Below are 19546 nucleotides of genomic sequence, written 5' to 3'. Positions count from 1 at the left end.
AGGAAACTGACATTAAATACCACAACCGGACAAGAAAGTCCATAAAGACCTATATCAAAAGGCAAGAAATTTTCGTTAGGGTTGGGGCTTGTGAAAGAAGAGATAGCGTTGTGAATGCGTTTCTGCTGAGCGAGCTTAAATTGAATGAGATCAGTAGCCTACTTGAAAACAATATGCCGATTTCTGCCTTGTCGGTCGAATAAATATAAAAACTTTCAGACGTTCTCGTTTTACACAACGGAACTACAAATTGTATGTCATTAAAATCTCCATATTGAATCAGGTAATTCCTTATTTATTATATTTCAAAACATGATCAGTAATGAAAACTAATAATAATAAATAAATAATAATTTAATTTGAATAATAATAAAATTTACCAATTAAAGAAAGACGAAATGTACGGAATTAATGGCTTCTGCATAGGTTTCAATGGTCTTAAAATATGTAGATATAAATTCATTAGTAATTTAGTAAAAACCAGAACTTTAAATAGAAAGCAATCAAGGTGTCAATGCAGAACACATACCAGCAATAGAGGACAAAGGCGACGGGCTGATATTGCTCAACGACTTCAAGGGCACGGTGGACTGGAGGGACATCGAGAGACGATTGAGCGGCACTTACGTTCCTGAACGAGACCCAACAAAACCTACACCACCACTGATACAGTGACTCCATACGAGAAGCACTAGTGCTGCAACTTCATCCGAATAACACATCCGAGCTGCACAAACCTCGAACGCACGAAACAATAAACACCTGGCATTCAAACCATTAATGCGGTGCCCGAACCACCACGAAACCAATTAGACCGATGTTCAGGATCACTCGAGCCACGAACCAATGTTTGGAGGAGCCCGCGGCGTCAACCTCGTCCTTGAAACCTTGGATGACGCGCAGATTGTTGTTGTTCATGCGGTGTAGCAAGAATATGTTCAGCATCGGGTCATGGCCGACAATGTTCAGTAGTGGTGATCGTACTATGCCAGGCTGCTTGTCCAATGTTTTTCGCAGATTTACGAACTCCGTTTCATTGATGGTGGCTGAACGTTTAAAGATTACCTCTGTGCTGACTCGGGCTGTCACCTCGTTGATAATAACGACGCCGTCATCTACGGGCATAATTGCCCTTAGGTGGTTGGGTTGAGTAAAATATTGCGCCGTGAACGAGCACAGGTTTAGCGACGAGAGCGCTTGCAGAAGATGTCGTGACCGCAAAGTCTTCTTCACATTCTGCCAACGTGTCCTCATTAAGCCGTACGATTACTTGATAGTGTGATACCGGGTAGACAGAGACCTTCTTACACCTGGCTTTGACTCTAGGATAAGCTATTAGTATATGGATTATTTCATCGGATTGGAGGATTTTAATTCTAGCGGCTTCTAATAAACTAACTATTGGAGTGTCTTGTTTAATGAGAGATTTGTTGGAGTGAGTGTGAGTCAGTGATGGTTTTTGGATTTACTATGTAAGCTTTCGCCAATGCTAGTGAAAATTAAATTTTGTATTTCTGTTGTCAGCATTCTATTTCTCGTTAGAAGTTCTTCATACAAATATGGGGTGTCAACCAAGTCGTTCTTTCGGGCTTTAATAATTCTTTTAATGGTGACGGTTAATTTGTTTATCTGTTTTTGAGTTTCTGAATTTATAGAAATCTGCCTGGAATTTTAGTCCACTAGTTGAGCTTCTGTCATCCTCATCACCACTTGTGCTGTCACGAAGAAATCTAAGATTCTTGCAATTCTATGGTGAATTTTAAGGACGGACAACAAGGTTATCAGTTGATCTGTATTAACATGAAGTAATTTGCGCATATGCGATTCGGAAAGGACTCGGACAAATTTTCTGTCTCATCTACCATACTAGTGAATTCGGAGAGGTTGCTCACGTGCCTCAAGTAGTCACGTTTTTCAAGCACAAGTACATATCCGTCTACGAGTGGGTTGTATTTGGCGTCAGTGATCCGTGCATTTACCACTGCTAGGGTGATGAGCGTTGTGAGGGCGAACCTGCAATCCAAACGTAGAGTGAGACCACGGCGTTGTAACTTTAAGTAAATTACAAGTGGGGAGGTAGGTCAGTGAAAGTTCGCTGTGAATAGATAGGGCTGTAACTTTCCTAAAGACATGTGTTTGCTGACGGAGCCATTTTCTCCTTTCATCAAGCTTGTCAAAGGCCTCGCGATTGCCGCAAATTCATTAACGAAACATCGATAGTAACTGGCCAGGCCCAAAATTGATCTAAGCTCATACAGTTTTTTTGGTTCTGGGTACTATGTAATGGATTTTATTTTTTCTGTGTCGGTTTTTGCATCGCCGTTGGTCTGTTTTTTTCGTCTGTTTTTTCGTTGGACACCTTCATGTTGTCATCACATAGGCTTTTTAAAACCCAATCTATGTGCCTAACATGGTCTTCCTCATCTTCGGAAAAAATAATGTCGTCATCTGCGTAGACGTAACATGATTTGCCAATTTGTTCTCGTAGGACGTCGTCGATCGCTCTTTGCAAGATGCTTCTCGCGTTCTTCAAACCGAACAGTAATCGACAAAATTCATACTTCGCGCCATTTATTGAAAAGGATGTCTTCTCGAGGTCTGCTCGTCCAAATATATCTGGTGATAGCCGGACTTTAAATCTAGCGTTGTTAAGTTGTTGGCTTTACCGAAATTTGCCAGTGTTATTGGAAATTAAGCATTGCGCACTTGTCAGTGAGGGTTTTTTTTTGTCAAGTTTCCTAAAGTCTATAACCAAACGCTTATTGATATTCATTATCCAGGTCGTCATGGCCTTTAAACGCTTATTCATATTTATTTTCCCAGATCGTCATGGCCTTTATGTATACAACCCATGTTGGGTTGTTGTAAGTCGACCTAAAAGTTATAGTAATGCCTTTTTGCAATAAGTCTGTGATTTCTCGCTTCACGAATTTAGATACACCCATGGGATGCGGGTAAAGTTTGGAATATACCGGTTTTCATCGCTCATTCGAATTGTGGGAGCAAGAAAACAAGAACACATCATCACGCAAGCGGAGGAGATTATCGCAATGAACAAATCACTCCCAGGTGTTATTCCAGATTAATAATGATCATTGAAACGAGAACTGCAAAGTGTTGTTATTGGTAACCGAATGATCAACTTTAACATGAATTTTGTAGGACAAACACACAAAATCTTCAGAGCAGACTAACAAAAATCAATTTGTTACGATACATACGTAAATACATATTTATTCTTGATGAGGATCACTTACTGACTTGATTGGCCCTGTCCGTCTATATTGATTCTATTGACGCCTACGGAGCAAAATTTTGTCTGTTATCAATATTTTACATTTGTCCCATAAATAAATACTAATTTAACTTTAATCCTCTAAAAAAGAACGGTATACTTATTTTATGCTAAAGCATTCGATTTCTGATGGCTATACCCCTCGCTTAGATTTCTGTTTCTCTTTTCCAGCCAAAATCAGAGTAACGGGCAGTTGACTACCGCGTATTTTCGTGAATTAAATATTTTAGTTTGCAGAATCAACTCTTGTCATTTATAACTTAATTTCACTTTTAACATATGTTTTCCCGTCTTCAACCTCCTGTTTTGCTTAAAAATATTTTGCTCAACGAATTTTCTCACATATTATATTTACCAAATACCACTCCAAACCAATTTTCCAAACCAATTAGTAGTTTTACACAACTTTGAGTTATTTTTTATTATCAAAAGAATTCTCGTTTAGGAGCTTAAAATCTATGTACCAATTTTTTCTATATCATCGGCACTATCGGTATTTAAAACTTCAATTTTTTTGTTGAAATGTTTTTCGATATCGGAACACACTTTCATGGTCTTCTCATCTGTTATAAGATTTATGGCGATTCCAGACTTTCCTGAAACAAATTGATTAAATATGAAAGGTAATGGGAAAACATAACATAATATATAATATTTCATTTGTATTTTGAAGGTAGGTAACACCTATTTTTGAAATATTTATAAAATATCATTTCAACTTATGTGAGTTCTTTTTAGTTTCCATTTTATTTTTATATAGTATACTAGATTCCTTGTAACAGGCAGTAAGAAGCATTTCAGACCATATAAAGTATAAATATTCTTGATCAGAATCAATAGTCGTGTCGAACGTGCCATGTCTGTCGGTCCGTCCATCCGTCCGTATGAACGCCTCGGTCTCAGGAACTATAAAAGCGGGAGAGTTGAAATTGAGAATGCAGCTTTCAGAGCCATAGCCGCAGCGCATGGTGCCACGCCAACTCTAACGTCCACCAACAGCCTAAAACTGCAATGCCTTCACTTTTGAAAATGTTTTGATATGTTCTGATTAGTTTTGTAAATTTCTTCAGATTTGCAAAGAAATGTTTGGCACACCCACTCTAATGCCCAAAACTGCCACGTCCACAAAGCAAATAGTAGGCGTTAGAGTGGAGCAGCCTTGGACAGCCAACAAACTTGTCCGAGTGTTAAGAAGTAACCTTCGTCCCGAGATTCGCCACGAAATTCTGAATATCGATGTAAGAACGGTATCGGAGTTGAGAAAAATTTGAAAGGGACGCGAGGCATTCCTGGCTGACGTCAAAAGATGTAGTGGCTATACGAAAGATTCTCCGTTTAAACGTAAAATATCCGAGGTCTGTCAAGAGGTTTAAGATGAGGTGAGGTCAACATTCGTAAGTGAGAACGACGTAGAAGCTTTTTCTCTAGTATGTTGGAATTGACGAGCCGAAGAACACCGCTACAAAGAATGCCTATCCGGAAGACGAGTTTTTGGTTATGGGTGTAGTGCAGCAGACACCTATAAACCAAGTTGCAGCAAGTGTTCAAAAAACATCAAGGTCGGCATGTCGAAGTTGTCAGTCAAACCGAAAACTTTGAATGCCTCTTGAAATCAATAAACCATGATCGGTCACAAGAGAACACCAATAGCAGTGACTTTCTATCCCTCCCAGATGAACCAATTAAACCTGCTTATTCTCTGCTTCACAGCAAAATCCCTGAGTTACGGGATGTCTGCATTCCAAAGCTTAAAGAATCCCCAGAAATTCTTAAACGGAAATCTCGCAGTTCTGGTCGATTGAAATTGTTTTGGAATAACGTTAAAATGTGTAAATTCAGTTTGGACCTCGAGATCCCCGACCGTTCTTACCGATTTGTTTATTGAATCGCCCGCTTTATGGATTGTTGGATTCAGGCGCGTCGATTAGTTGTGTTGGAGGAGAGTTGGTAAAAGCTGCGAAAGAATGTGAGAATTTCAAGTCGTTAAGAGGAGAAGCTGCGACCGCAGACGGTAGTTCCCAAGGAATAATAGGACTTGGAATAACGATAATAGATGGACTTGGAATACAGCGATGTCAAGAAGTTTTTGAAGTTTTATGCCGTACCATCACTTAAACAGGACCTTTTTTTTGGGAATAGAGTTTTAGAAATTATATGACCTTCTCCCCGCTTTCTTAAAAATAGCTGAAATATTGCGCCCTGAACCCAACCATCAAGCTGTGGTGGATCAGCACGAATTATGCGAAGGTGACAAAGCTAAGTTAGCGAATGTGAGCAATTGTTTTCCCTTATTTAGTCAGGAAGGATTAGGTAAGCCAGGTAAAGTGAGAATATGCCTTGACTGTCGCAAGGAATAGTTATACAGAGAAGGATGCATATCCGTAACCCCAAATAAACGGGATAATGAGTTGTTTACCAAAAGCCGAGTATATATCGAGTCTGGATCTAAAGGATGCATATGGGCAGTTCCCTTTGGATCCTCAATCTCGGGACCAAACGGCTTTTACCGTCCCAGGCAGTCATGCCTTTGGGCTACGTAACGCCAAAGCCCTATGTCTCGATTATTGGACAAAGTAGTGCCTGCACATTTGAGAAATTAAGTTTTCATCTATCTAGATGACCTGCTAATAGTATCTTCCAGTTTTGAGGACCATTTAAATCTACTTAGGGAGTTTGCCCTGCACAAAAAGTGCGCGGGCTTAACGTTAAATATCGCCAAAACTCATTTTGGTAAGCGACGATTACGCTATTTGGGACACATTATCGGGAATTGGACGGACCCTGAAAAGGTAGCCGCGATCACCTATTTTTTGTTTACGCAGAGTTTAAAAAGTCTGCGGAGTTTCATGGGATTGTGTGATGGTACCGGAAATTTGTCACAAGCTTCGGAACGCTTTCTGTACCATTAACCGAATTAATGACTACGAAGCGGAAGTTTGGCTTAACAAAGGAGGCAATGGAAGCGTTCAGCAAACTCAAAGAGTGACTCAGTAAAGCTCCGGTCTTGTGTTGTCCGGATTTTGTGAAACCGTTTGCAATACAGTGCGACGCCAGTAAGTCAGGCGTAGGGGCGGTGATGGTGCAATTATCGGAAAAGGGCGACGAGCGTCCTATCGCATTTGTATCAAAAAAACTTAAAGCTCAACGCAATTACACAGTCACAGAGCAGGAATATTTGGCCGCTATAGTGGCTCTTAAGAACTTCAGAGATAATAACTTGCCATGCGTCGCTTAAGTGGTTAATGTCCAATCATGACTTAAATTCACGACAAGCGCGATGGGTATTGGCTTTGCAAAGATTAAATTTTGAGATTGAACACCGTAAGGGTTCTTTAAATGTTGCCCCGGATATATTGTCTCGTGTAAACGAAGACATGAATTTCGGATTCCCCGAAGTGATACTGTCAGACAACTGTTCTCAATTTCGAGCTAGAAAGTTCTAGGAACTGATGGAGCAGTTGACCGCTGTTCAATCGCCGCAGGCAAACACTTCTGAGCGTGTAAACTGGTCGGTAATTGCTGATCGGTAATTGCTGCAATCAGGGCATATCTACGCCTCGATCAGAAGGATTGGGAAGAATTCCTTAGCCGAATATGTTGTGCATTAAGGTCTGCAGTACATTCTAGTATTGGTAAAAGTCCTTATTATATGGAATTTGGACAGCACATGATCACTTCAGGGTCGACGTCTTTTTGACGATCATTTTTTGAAGTTAGACAGGCACCATTCTATCGAGATAATGCGGAAGCTGCTGACCACATCCGAATTAAGCACGACGAGAACGAGAAACGATGTAATCTCTAAGATGATTATCAGCGTAATTTCAAGCAAAGCGGTTTTCAAAAAAGTTATAACGCCAAGTTTGGACTTACTTTCGTGAAATCTCAAATCCAAAAGACGATAGACAACTCTTATTACGAGGAAGACCTCCAAAGACAAGTTGTGGGTACATATCATGGCAAGGATATTCGGCAATAAGGTGGCTTCAGTAGGTCTCTGCCTAGGGTGTCTTCATGAATACCCAAGTCTGAGAGTAACCGATGGGTCTTGTAGTGGCGACTGAAGCTGTTATGTTAGAACACTGTAAAAGCTCCTGATAGACGAACTTTAGGAGTCTTGAGCTTAGCTTCGGGATTCTAATTTAGGGTCATATTAAATGGAGTATTATGCGTCGGGAAATACTAGTCGAGATGAAACCCTTATCAGCTGACCTTGCAAAGTTTTGGGATAATTTGGTTATCGTAAATAGAGTGAATTTCAGCTCATTGTGATTTCCGCTGATGGCCTAGACCCGGCTTGAGTTTCCGTTTTATTTTTTTTCTAATAAAATAGTCGTGGAGTCAAGTCGTGATAAATTCGTGTTTTTGCAAAATTATAACCTGCGTGCGTGGAAATTTTTTAATGCTTAATATATTATTAGAGCAGAAATTTAATCTGTAAAAATATTCGCTTGGCGCAGCCATCGCGCAGCAGCGCCATCGCCCTGACCACAAGTTTCGACTGGTGCAGCCACAGGATAGAAAAGAACCGAGTCAGGCCGTCTAGGGGAGCGCCCTTCCCATCATGTGGCCGGAGAAGAGAAGCAACCGCGGCGGGACTGCAGCCACCAATAAATCGAGACCCTGCTATCTGTATTTATATTAATTGCCAGAATGTCTAATTAAAAGAGAACCCCAAAGTAAGGTTAAGCGCGCGGGGATAATAGCCGGGTTAGGAGACAAGAATACACAGTGAGAAGTTCCTGATGGAGTGAACATATAAAAATGTGAAATATATATAAAAATGCTTGACCTAACCGTACCTATAAGAATTAAAAATCACAGAACCGCCATTCTGCACTGAGAGAAACGAAGTAATATTTTAATTTATATATTATATGGTTTTACAATAAGTTATAAAAATGTGTACCCGAGGAGTAGGCTTAGTTTACCTCACATTCGTATTTTTGTATTTTATTTAAATTGAATTCCTTTTAGTATTAAATATTTTTTATATTATATAAGCCAACCTAATCTAATTATTTTTCCAAGATAAGTAGATTTTCAAAGAGTGCGCGTTTAAATTTTTGGGTTTAATTTGGAAAAAAAAATATGTTTAAAGTCGTTTGATTCGAAATTAGAGTGAGAGTATCTGTGTGTTCGTACATTTTTAAAGTATTCGTGGAAAATTACACGTTTTCATTTCAGCTTATCTGCGACGGGAGATTGATCTTTCGTCGAGGATTAAAAAATTTGAGTGAGTTTTATTTACATAAAGAAATTTAAGTGGGAAATTACCCAAGAAATACACTGAGAGAAATTACGAAGAGATATCAATTTAATAGCGAAAAAAATTTATTTTCCAATTATACACCGGCAAAAATGATGGAAGCTAAAAAGCTTGGTAAATAAATTTACAAATTTTTTTAAAATTATTTTTGAACTTTGCTTTCCATATGAGTTAAAAGAAAAGGGAAAAATTCGAATTAAATATAAAAGGGAAAAAAAATGTAACCAAATTTACTCGCAGCCTACTCTCTCTCTCTCTCTTACAGTTTTTTTTTCCCCTTTATCGATTAAAGAAACTGATTTAAGAAAACGAACAATAATTCATGGAACTAGAATATAGAGAAGATATCTACACTGAAAAACTAAATTATGAGAAAAATTTAAATAAATAATTTGTTCCTCCTCTAAAATATATTTAGCAACTAGTGCTCTTCGCACCAATCTTATTATAACTTTCTTGAATAATTAAAAAAAAATTTTTTCGAATTTAAGACAAAAACAAAAACCCATTGTCCTATATTTCATAAACTTACTTTAGTTTGAATTCATTTATGTACTTATTTAATTTATTATGTACTTATTATTAGTTAGAAACACTGTTATTAATTATAAGTCACCCCCATGAATGCAAAAAAATTAATTTATAAAAACTTAAATGCTGAAATCGGCATGCTCTTAAGGAAAGTGGTCATAGGTAGGAGGAGCAATTACACCGGTGTTTCGCAAATTCTCAAGCTTTTCCTCCTCTTCTAGAACTGTCTCCTTCCGAATATATTAATTTTCTTCCTCCGATTTTGTATACTAGCTCCTCTATTCTGTTGTTGCAAGCACTTTCAATTCTTCATCTTATTCATTAATGTCTGTAGCAAAAGGGTATCTGTTCAAGCAAGACCAGCACACCCAACCCCATGAGCTAGAGCCGGATTCTAAAGCGTACACCCGCAAGTACATCAATTTATTTCGTTACACGTTACAGTTTAGTTAAGAATAATAATAAATAAGATAACGTGTCATTAAGACTCGCAAAATAATATCTTCAGTTCTTTCTTATAAATTTTCCGTTTCAGTTTCATGCTTCCAAAATTTTTGTGCTCAGAATTAGTTGTGGAGTCCACGTCACGTTAATACTAGTATTGCTGACTGGCCATAACTAAGACTTATTCTTATTATTTTTCCTAAGTGTAGCAAACGGAAAGGTGAATTTTTGTGAGGAAAACAGAGTAACACGTATGAAATATGAAAAAATATCATCAAGCAACCTACTAGCTTTTATAGTTCCTGAGATCTTGGCGTTCATACGGACATCGCCATTTATCTGCTATTGATCCTGATCAAGAATATATATACTTTATATGGTCGGAAAAGCTTTCTTTTGCCATTTACATACCTTTTAAAAAATCTAGTATATCCTTTCACTCTACAACGAACAGGTATAAAAACTAACTTTGTTTTCTTACCAAACCTTCCAGTCCGTCCTATCCGATGTAAATAAGTTTCACAGTCAGCCTTTCCATCAACGTCTACGGGCAAATCGAAATTGACTACAATTGTAACTTGTTCAATATCAATGCCTAAAAATACGGTGAGATAAGTAGTACATATACATATCGTACAATTTTGGATCATATACCTCTTGATAAAATATTTGTAGTGATAAGCACCTTTTCAAGTCCTGAACGGAAACGATCTAAGACATCAAGTCTTTGCACAACTGTTAAATCCCCGGTAAGAACAGCAACAGAATGACCATCCGACGTCATTTTTGCTGCAAGCCAAGCAGCAGTTCTTCGTGTCTATAACAAAAAGATAAGACATGTTTTTATTATGTAGATTATAATAGATTGGTTTAGTAACTAAATGCTGATATGTTAAAAAGCAAACACGAGAGGCCATGCTTTCTACCATGTACAAGTAAAGGTATTGCCAACCAGTCAGCGAAGCTCGTATCTAAACTGCCAGCTAAACAGCTTATCTGCTGATTACAATGTACAAAAGGGGTAACATTTTTTTTACATCTTGTTCCACCCTGAAACAAACGATTGAAGACGACAGTGACTCACTGGACTCCGACGATTTTATTTTTTTTACAGGAAGGTCGTCCCGCTTGCCCATCGTTAACGAAGGCTGGCGGGGAGAACTAAAAAAAATCCTTGATACTGAAGCTGCATAAAATAATGCAAAGCCCCTAAAGGGGCAAATCGATGGAAATAAAATTATAAAAAAAAATCGAAGATTGGTTCAAAAGTGTGGGCGTGGCAGTTTCGGGCGGTTTGTGGGCGTGGCATCATGGCTAGATGGTGAATCTCAACTAGCTTTTATAGTTCCTGAGTTCTCGATGTTCATACAGACAGACGGACATGGCTAAATCGACTCGGCTATTGATCCAGATCAAGAATATATATACTTTTTATAGTCGAAAACGCTTCCTTCTGACTGTTACATACTATTCAACGAATCTATTCTATCAAGTTTAAAAAGTAGAATATATATAAATATTAGTAAGATCTAATTATGTATTTAAAAAGTTAGATTTGATTGCTTTAAGAGCGGCAGAGTCAAGATTATAATAAAGTCTATTATAGTCAGAGCTAAATACTCTGTAACTCTGCAACACATAGTTAGATCTACAATGATTTAAGATTAGGGGTATGTAGTTTTTTCAATTGGAAGTATTAAAAAAATTATTTTTTACGGACCATAAGCATCTCACCTTTGCTGTGTCCGAACAGAATTAAAATGCTAAAATTAAACGATGGAAACCATTCATCAAAGAACACGACGCCTAAGTGTTTTTTAGGCCTGGAAAGGAAATTTGTTGGAACCCGAACACCATTCTTACGCAGCCAATTTGCACAGTGAACAGTCTTTGACCAACACGGTCGAAACTACAGTCTACAGTCCTGGAAGAAGCAAGCCAGCCCTGCCCTCACTGCGACATTTTATAGTTTTCGGTGCCAAAAACCGACACATTATCCACTTTGAAATAATCTCTGTTCTGATCTATTCATGAAGTTGTAATCGTAGATGTTGTGACCGCCATTAAAGGCAACCTAGCACACATGCATGCAAATTAACTTTGTTGTGGTATAAATTATTTAAAAAAAATAATTTTTTTTTTAATTTTAATATTTTTATTGGTGTTAAACTTGTTAACTTATAACTTTATTACAAGACACTTATTCTTATCTAGTAGTTCATTTGTAAGCCGTCCTCTCAATCCTCCCGAATCAGACTGATCTTAAAATTCTATGTCCTAATCCAATCAACCTCGGCCAAAAGCTTTTCTTTGGAAACTTTCTGAACTTTCGATAAAAGCTTTATGCTGAAATTATTCCACTGCATTGTGAAATTCAATTATGCTGATCGATGCAGTTTTTGATTGATGCGCAATAAGTTGGCCGTGGTTTGGTCTCCAAGCGTAAGCTGTGTTTACGTTAAGTTTGGGTTGCTTATATTGCTGGCAAAGGCAATGACAAAAACAAAGACAAAGGAAATGCGGAGGAGATTGAGAATTGAAATTTGTTTTTAAACTGTGGAAGGGTGCTATGTTTATGGGTTGGATAACGTGCATCCAGCATGCCTTAGTGACGGAATTCCCAGTTACCAAAATAGATATCACGGATGCTAATAAGCAGAGGAAAATTATTACATGCGAGCACAACCGCGCCCCTGGAAAGTGTTAAATAAGTCCTTGAGGATAAATATATTCCAAATATGTCAAAAACTCGCCAACGAAGGTATAATTTACAAAGACATGCACCAAGGCTAAGTACAACAGGCACCCCAAGAAGCAGGAATTGGGTATAACATCAAAAGTAAAAAGTTATTTTTAACCTGTGTGGATAGGATAAGTTCTGAAAGTTTGCCGTAGAACAGCCATTAACTTCTAGGGTCATAATTGGCAAATATTACAGTTCCTTTTCTTTTACCAATTAAAATAGTTTAAATACATATAAACTAAAAGAGAATGCTATAGTCGACTTTCCCGACTATCAGATACCCGGTACTTAACTGGAAATGCGAACACGAAATTTCATAAATTTTCTGTGGTATCGATAGATATTGGGGAATAAAATTAGACTAAATTTTAACATTGTTTTAAAGTGTGTGCGTGCGTTTTGAGCGTTTTGTATTAGAGAGGGCGTTTTATATAACGAAAATAAAAAAAAAATCCATTAATTATAAAGCCGATACTCTGTTTGATATATCCTTTGAAAACATAAATTCCGCGTTACTCAGCGTTACTCAATTATCACGCTTAGATAAGCTTAGATAATGAAAATATTCGTTAGTACTTCTTTTCAAAAACTTACTTTATTATACCTACATATATAAATTTTTATGTGTGGAAGGTCTAAAGTTTATTGCAATCTTATAAAATTGATCTATTTAGAAAGTATTCCATGGGTTTATACTTATACTTACATGGCAAAATATTATAGCTTGGCCAACGCTAATGCAACCGTAAATATTTTGAATCGCATTATATTTTCCTTCTTCATTTTTACACTTAACATAATATTGCTTTATGTTTTCAAGTGATTCCTCTTCACGCATTAATCTAAAAAACACATTTAAATACAAGAAAAATATTTTTATTAAAGTGGAAAATTCTCAGTTCACATAACATTGAAAAGGAAAACAACAGTCAGATAGTCGACCCACATACAAATTGAACATTCGATCTGTAACGAAAGTTACGTAGTTTTCCTTCATTCACGGAAGGAAAAATGATGTTTTTTGTAAATAGGGCCTGCATCTAAATTTAAACTGTTTGTTATCTACGTTGAAAATGTCAAAATGTTTTATCAAAATTTAGCAAATCTATAATATATCACCATTAGGGACCAAATGAAAATTGCCTATTTCCCTCGAAATAAGAGGTTGCTCAAAAGTAACACAACAATCCGTCAAATCTCGTTGGCAATTTTAAGGAAAATAAAGGAATGCATTATTGAGAAGCATTAAAACTTGAAATTTTGGAAAATGGAACAACCGCAAATGTCAAGTTCCTTTAACACTTAACAGTAACACTCTAACGCAATCAAATCGCCCAAAACTGCCAAACACACATTTTGGAAAAATTGTTCGATATTTTTTCATAGTTAAATAAAACTTGTAAATAAACTTGTCTTGTACTTATGCCACACCCACTCTTATGCCCTGAAACCGCCCAAAACCGAAATGATTAAATTTCTTTTTCATTATCACACTAGTTGAGTAACGGGTATCATCATATGATTAGAAATGAAAGCAGCTAAAAACTTTTGCGGACCCTAGAATTGCTTGACGATCGCAGGTTGCTGTACGAGTTTGAGACGTTGGCTGTTTATTACTTTATAAAGTATTTTCGCCATTATTTACATGGATGACATTTTACAGTGATGACAGATTGTAATTCACTTAATGCTTCCCTTACTAAAGTCGAGTTGACTCCCAGAGTCCATCGCTGGTGGTCTTACATGCAGACTTTCGATTTTGATGGTATGGCCCACGTTGATTTTCTTCCTCGTAATCTTATACTTAAAGGCAATTTAAAGCCTATCAATATAGTTGAAAAACATTAATTTGACAGAGATCTCTGACAATTGGTTACTAGCCGAACAGCAAAAAGATTAACAGGTATCGTCTATGGTTTCTAAGTTGCGTAATACGAACTTATTGAGGAATTGGCTAAAACATAGGAGTTGCGGTCATGAAAGAAAGATTCAAAGAACGGGAAAACCACTTGCCTTCCTATTATACCAAAGTCGATTAGGTGGTCTGCCGTTAATAACGTACATGAAGCCATTGGAAAAGATGAGTATGAGTACTATTGGTTTGAGAATATGTTGTAATATTTTTGTAAATTTGTAGACAACTGCATCACTTGTAGGCTGTCGAAACCATCTGGCAAAATACAAGCTGAATTGTATCCGATTCCAAAGATCAATAAACCATGGCATACCGTACATATTGACATAACAGGGAAGCTTAGCGGTAAACATTTCCAAAAGGAATACGTGATTGTGATGATAGATGCATTTACTATATTTGTTTACTTTTCCCATACAATAAAGTTGGATACAGATAGTTGCATTAAGGCTGTGAGATCCCTAGTATCATTATTTGGTGTCCCTTCTTGTTTACTTGCTGATCAAGGCCGTAGTTTCTCCAAATTAGATGCCAAATTTAGAGGTCCATTCTTGGTAATTGAAACATTACAGGGTGATCGGTACAAACTTAAAGCTTTGAATAATAATCCCACATATAAATATTCCCATGAATTTTTGCGAAGAATGCCTGAGACCGCGATTGCCAAAGAGTTTGAAGATGATCAAGGTGATCATAAAGATGGCCCAGGTCGAGCCAGTGAGGGCTGCGACATTGAAAATTGTCGTTGTGGTAATGAAAGTGACAAAGGTCGAGCCAGTGAGGGCTGCGACTTTGAAATTGATTAATAAGAAAATGTAAGCTTCTAGATCATTTTCGGATAGTACGGTTCTTAAAAAAAAAACATAAAAAAAATTTATTTTGAGTTATCTACAAAATGTAAACACACGGGGCCGTGTGTAGGTCAAGAAGGCCGTGTCGTATATTCCTTTTTAAATTTAAATTATAACGTACATTTTATATTTGCTATAAGCTGGGCCTATTGTTTCGTTTGGGTATTTCTTCTGTATTCATAAAGTGAGGCATAAATAGTTTCTGTCAAAGTCTGGCATGGCCATGAATGGGACAGCTAGAGTCCGGTAAAACTCACCACAGTGTGTCTGTGTAGTGGTGTATAAAAGAGAATGAGAAAGGGAAACGCTTGGGTTTGGTCATTCTTGGTGATGAAATAAAGAGGGATAGTCATGTCACGTGCCAGAAAGCTTTTCGTTGAGGAAACAGAGGAAGACTCTTGTAGCGGGGAGTCTCTACAGACTTTGGATCGACATATACAGATACCTATTAAAATTGTAACTATAATTTGTAATTTGTAATTGAAACATGTGACCTTTTTCGTTGGAACGTATGGGGTTGCCCTAAGTATCCCACACCTCATTCTTTTTTTATTAGCAATCGAAGCTATGTCATGGATCTAAGTTATTCTTTTATGTTATAGATTTCTCGGTCTTACATCTTATTTCTTAAAGCTCTTGCGTTTTGAATTAGACCCAATGGAGGAGTTATATATTTTAATAGTAATAACGCCGCCGTGTCTTGTTGTTATTATTATCACTCGTCTCCGTGGGGTAAGTTATGTTGAGTACTGGATTAGTGGAAAAATTATTTGCACCCAGTCCATAAATTTCTCTACACGATGGTGTATTTAATCCTATTCCTTTCCTAAAACATTTCAAGCCAAATAATTATTACCATGGATGATCACTAATCCAAATATATTTGAGCCTGGTTTTTATATTTTCCGGTTCTGAAATGACCCCAGGACTCCCATGACTCTCATATCGTTGTTGTTGAATTCAATTTTTAAAAGAGTAGTTTTTTTTGTCTTGACATACACGAGGACAAAAACAAAAAAAACCTTCACATTTAGGCGTTAACAAAAATAGCACTGTTTCTCGTAGTTTGCTAACTCAATAAAAAAATAAAAAAAGAATTCAACAAATGGATAATATATTATGAACTATGTTTAAAGAATCTTAATATTTGGTTGCGTGACCTTTGTGGGCAATGACAGCTGCGCATCGTCTTGGCATGGAGTCCACCATGTCCTGGCAGTTTTTGAGGAATTTTGCTCACACACCCCAAAGTTCATCGTTATTATTGGGTTTGGCTTCAGAAACCTTTTTTTTCACGTCCCCCCAAAGGTTTTCGATAGGATTCAAGTCGGGTGACTGAGCAGGCCATTTCATTACTCGGATCGATTTCTGCTCAAACCACTTTCGAGCTTTCTTGCTCGTGGGTTTTGGGTCATTATCCTGTTGAAATATCCAAACCAACGGCATTTCTTCCCCGGCATACCATAGTATGAAAAGCATGCCCATACCATGATGTTTGATCCCCCGTGCTTTACCGTCTTAAAGATGAAGCGAGGATTATATTCAGTTCGTGGTGGACGCCGAACATAAGACCGAGAGCCTTTACCACCAAACAACACGATTTTACTCTCATCTGACCACAAAATGTTGCGCCACTTCTCCACAGGCCAGTACTTGCGTATCTTGGCATATTCGATTCGCGTTGCCACATGCTTCTCAGTCAAAAGCGGGACTTTCCTGGGACTCCACGCATTAAGCTTGTTTTGTCTTAAGCGTTTGCGAACTGTTTCCACGCTTGCAGCTATCTGGAGCTCCTTCTTCAGTTCCGTCGCACCAAGCACTTGATCTCCACTTTGGACATTAAGGGGTTTCTTTCACGTGTTTCGTTCTTTTCGACAAACAGTAATGCGTTGCGGATCATTTTGTTTAAACAACCGACAAACCGTCCCATTTTAGCGTAAGTTTTACCTTCAGAGATAATGTTTTTAATCAAATTAGCACGGTAGAATGCTTTCCGCGACCCATAACTAGAGAATTTTTGGTCTTCTTTTGGAATAAATTCAATTAAAACCTTTAATGCAACTCCTTTTTTCAAAATTTGTCGAAAAAAAAACCCAAAGCAATCACTACTATTAATTCAGCAAAAACGTGATCAGTGCTATTTTTGTTACTGCCTCATTTAGCGCGCTTTTGCAGAAAGTGTCCAAAAACAAACAGAACCATTACATTGAGAGAGTAAAAATATCTTGCTTAGAGAGGTAACATATGGTACTTATAATTCATGCAATCGGACTTTAAAAAAATAAACATTCAATACCTTTTTTTAGGAAATCAACTTTCCACCTGCAGTAGTGCTATTATTTTAACCGCAGCTGTACGTGGACTCTTACCAACGTAATTGGGATAGTAATTTAAGTGGAATTAGCTTAGAAGTGTGGATTAATTACTTATATCTCAAGGGTCATATAAACAAACGTTTCAATGATTCTATTAAGGCATTTTACTCAAGGACAATTGGGAACACCGTTCTAAATCGTCCGTATTCAACTTATACATACCTTATTATTGTGGGATCTGCAACAATCAGCCGAGCAAAGTCCATAACCTCTTTACCATAAGTAGCAGAGAAAAACAACATTTGACAATGTGGATTCAGCATTCTGAAATATTAAAAACATTTTAAATTATGTATTAAATTACAAAATTTAACAAAAAAACAACATAGAGATAAGTGGCAAATGTTATGTGTCTATAGTGATTCTGTTTTCACAGAATTAGGGAAAAAATGTTTCCACAAGTAGTTGTAGTACTAGTAGGTACAAGAAGTAGAGTACAAATGTACATTTTTAACTATACTTTATAAATCTATAATGTATGTATGTATGTATGTATAAACAAAGACACTAGAATAACATACATTGGTTTGGCACTATGCATACACTTTTTTGGTGACGGCCAAAATTGCTATCTGTCCGCTCGCCTACGGTGAGAGCGTAAGAAATCTAAAAATAGAATTTGCTTGCTTGTGTGTGTAAAAACAAGAGACGAGAAGGCGTATGTGTGCGTGTTGTGCTAGAAGTCGATTTTCGGTCCGAAATCAATTCTGATCGAAGAAACAAATTTACATATTTGGGGAGTTTTGGCCGATTTCGTAGCAATATGATATAATTGCGCGCTTTTTAAAAATAACAAAAAAAAAAAAACGGAAACTGAAAAAATATAATGCGCATTTTAAATAATTAAAATGGATCATTTAAATCCATCATATAAAGTCATATGACTTAATAAATATACTAAATAATTAAATCAAATACAAAGGAAATTATTATAACTAGTGTATGGAAAAAAGGAAGTCATTGCATTGGAAAAAAAAATAATTCATAAAAATAATACGTAGTAGAAAAGAAAAATTTATTAAATAAATAAAAATATGAAAACTGTTTATTGCAAAAGTCATATCGTGAGGCACAAAGTGCGGACAAAAGCACTCAACAATCATTGCCTTATTAATTTTTAACACAAATTTTAACACACATCTTCCATATTTTACTAGTATTACTCCTGGACATGTTTTTTCATAGCTCTTTTTCGAGTGGAAGGTGTTCCAAAAGAAGGAATTTTACTATTCATTTTGCCGGGCATGTAACAACATAGTTTATTGTAAACTATTCATAGCTTTTCAATTACATTTTTATTTTACGAATTGTGCATATTTATTTATATCGATTTATACAGTGTATGCAGAACTCTTTACAGCATTTAAATTTCATTTTAATATACATATATACATACAACGTAACAGGCAGTAGGAATTGTTCCGACCATATAAAGTATATATATTCATGATCAGGATCCATAGCCGAGTCGATCTGGCCTGTCCGTCCTAATCGAGTTCTCAGGAACTATTAAAGCTAGAAGATTGAAAAACACCAAACGAATTCTAGAGACATAGACGCAGTGCAAGTTTGTGGCCCATTATGTAAGTTAATGAGTAAACTTAAGTCTGTAAAATTCTCGGGTGATTATTGGATCACCCTAGAATCTTTATATGCAGATTGCGCATAAACGCCATTGGTCCCGCATTCCCATTGGTTGCTGGTATGGTGAGATATGCTGGTTTTGCTAGTGTCAGCACTTTGCTGGTTAGCTCCAGTACAGTTGGATAAGTTTTACAGTTTTGCTTTGACCTCCGATTCAATAACCAAGCCATAAATCGAAACTCCGGCAACTCGCCGAATATATTCTTATTATCACGCTATCTGAGTCTCTAGGCCAGAAGCCTTTGTACACAACCTAATTCTACATTTGGATCTACAATCTGCAATCCCGTGCAAACACCGTTGCGTGGGAAACTGTAACTCCCGTAAAAACGCCAGGCAAGCCATCCACGGACTGCTGCGTGGGTCCTCCCAAGTGATTACATAATATCTTAGAGATTACATAACTGGCGCCAAACCAAACAGGATCCACAAAAAACAAGAAACAACAAGACAAAGACAACTTCAAATCACACAGGGAA

At 37.1% G+C, this 19546-nt stretch overlaps 1 protein-coding gene across 3 annotated transcripts in view; it reads right to left on the bottom strand.

The window, feature by feature from the left end:
- Positions 1 to 3687: 3687 nt before the first annotated feature.
- LOC6739795 (DEAD-box helicase Dbp80) overlaps positions 3688 to 19546 on the bottom strand; it is a 53346-nt gene continuing 37487 nt past the window's right edge. The window contains exons 7-11 of one of the 3 annotated variants that reach the window (XM_016168968.3): positions 17586 to 17687; positions 12989 to 13124; positions 10194 to 10356; positions 10008 to 10134; positions 3688 to 3891 (exon numbers count right to left, since the gene is read on the bottom strand). In XM_016168968.3, the coding sequence (XP_016033109.1) occupies positions 3855 to 3891; positions 10008 to 10134; positions 10194 to 10356; positions 12989 to 13124; positions 17586 to 17687 (565 nt within the window). In that variant the 3' untranslated portion in view covers positions 3688 to 3854. Of the gene's footprint in view, positions 3892 to 10007; positions 10135 to 10193; positions 10357 to 12988; positions 13125 to 17585; positions 17688 to 19546 lie in introns of those variants that run through there. The other 2 variants (XM_016168969.3, XM_044923852.1) reach the window with 2 other exon arrangements.

The sequence above is a fragment of the Drosophila simulans genome, unplaced genomic scaffold, assembly GCF_016746395.2.
Source record: "Drosophila simulans strain w501 unplaced genomic scaffold, Prin_Dsim_3.1 Segkk87_quiver_pilon, whole genome shotgun sequence".
In the NCBI taxonomy this organism is placed as follows: Eukaryota; Metazoa; Arthropoda; class Insecta; order Diptera; family Drosophilidae; genus Drosophila; species Drosophila simulans.
This window is presented reverse-complemented; position numbering and strand designations above follow the sequence as displayed.